The following is a 1,029-nucleotide window of genomic DNA, read 5'->3' as shown; positions in this document are numbered from 1 at the left end:
TATTTATAATTTCCCCCAAAAAAACGACAGGACTTTTTGAATGACCTGGTATAACTTGGTTAATTTAAAGATGATTTTCTTAAAAACTGGCACATCTTGAAAAATGGGCACAGTACTAGCACTAAACATTTATTTTGTAAATTTATTTCTAAGAGACATTAATATGTAATATACCTAAAATTAGAAGAATAGAATAAATTTTGTCATCAAGATTTGAAAAAATGTTTATATGTAAGGCATGCCTATATTCAAGAAAAGCAGCAATATGTACAACCATGTACAGGTATAATAATACAAGTATTTTTTTATCATTATAATTTTCTTTATTACTATATAGATAGATGCACACAGGATTTGTTAATTAATCTTAAAAATGTTATATTTTATTTTCTATATTAAGATTTTTTTTTTCAGTTTAGGAAAAGCGCAGTTGGCATTTCAGAATTTTGAAAAAGCAAGTAAATACTTGAAGAAAGCATCATTCCTTGAACCAAATAACAAAGATATCAAGAACTTGATTACAGAAGTAAGTCGGGCAATATATTTTTCTGTTGATATGTATATTGAGGTGGTGTTTTGGGTATTATTTTACACACTACGTGAAAACTTTTTCCATTTAAACAAAAAAATGCTTTAAATTATTATACAATGATTTATTATTCAAATTAATTATCTAATATACCACTAAAACAACAATCAATAAAAAATTGTTTCAGAATCATTATCTTAGTCTAAAAAAAAAAATTGAAAACTTGACTAATATTATTGTTGAGTTCCAATGACTGCATTGTGACCTTTGTGAAAAAATCTCATAAAAATTGGTCCAATAATGGAGAAAAGGCGGACGTTTGGATTTATTGATTCTACGTATCTTGCTATGTAAAATCTCTAATTTTTAGTGGGGGAGATTAAACTTTTCTTTTGTATAGTTCTCCATATAGGTTCATTTTTGATGATAATTAACCACATGTTCTGAGCCCGATACACAGGCTGTATTCTATTTAATGATTGTCCAATTTTTATTTATAT

The 1,029-nt window shown here is 26.3% G+C and overlaps 1 protein-coding gene across 2 annotated transcripts in view; it reads left to right on the top strand.

Annotated features, from left to right (window-relative positions):
• Positions 1-1,029, top strand: part of LOC106677216 (inactive peptidyl-prolyl cis-trans isomerase FKBP6) — a 15,943-nt gene that overhangs the window by 13,513 nt on the left and 1,401 nt on the right. For both annotated transcript variants that reach the window (XM_067048865.1, XM_014415002.3), the window contains one exon: positions 415-526. In XM_067048865.1, coding sequence (XP_066904966.1) covers positions 415-526 — 112 coding nt within the window. The remainder of the gene's footprint in view (positions 1-414; positions 527-1,029) is intronic.

Source organism: Halyomorpha halys, unplaced genomic scaffold (genome assembly GCF_000696795.3).
Source record: "Halyomorpha halys isolate HHAL.00 unplaced genomic scaffold, Hhal_1.1 Scaffold91.1, whole genome shotgun sequence".
NCBI lineage: Eukaryota > Metazoa > Arthropoda > Insecta > Hemiptera > Pentatomidae > Halyomorpha > Halyomorpha halys.
Note: the sequence above shows the minus strand (reverse complement) of the source record. Positions and strands in the feature narration are given on the sequence as shown.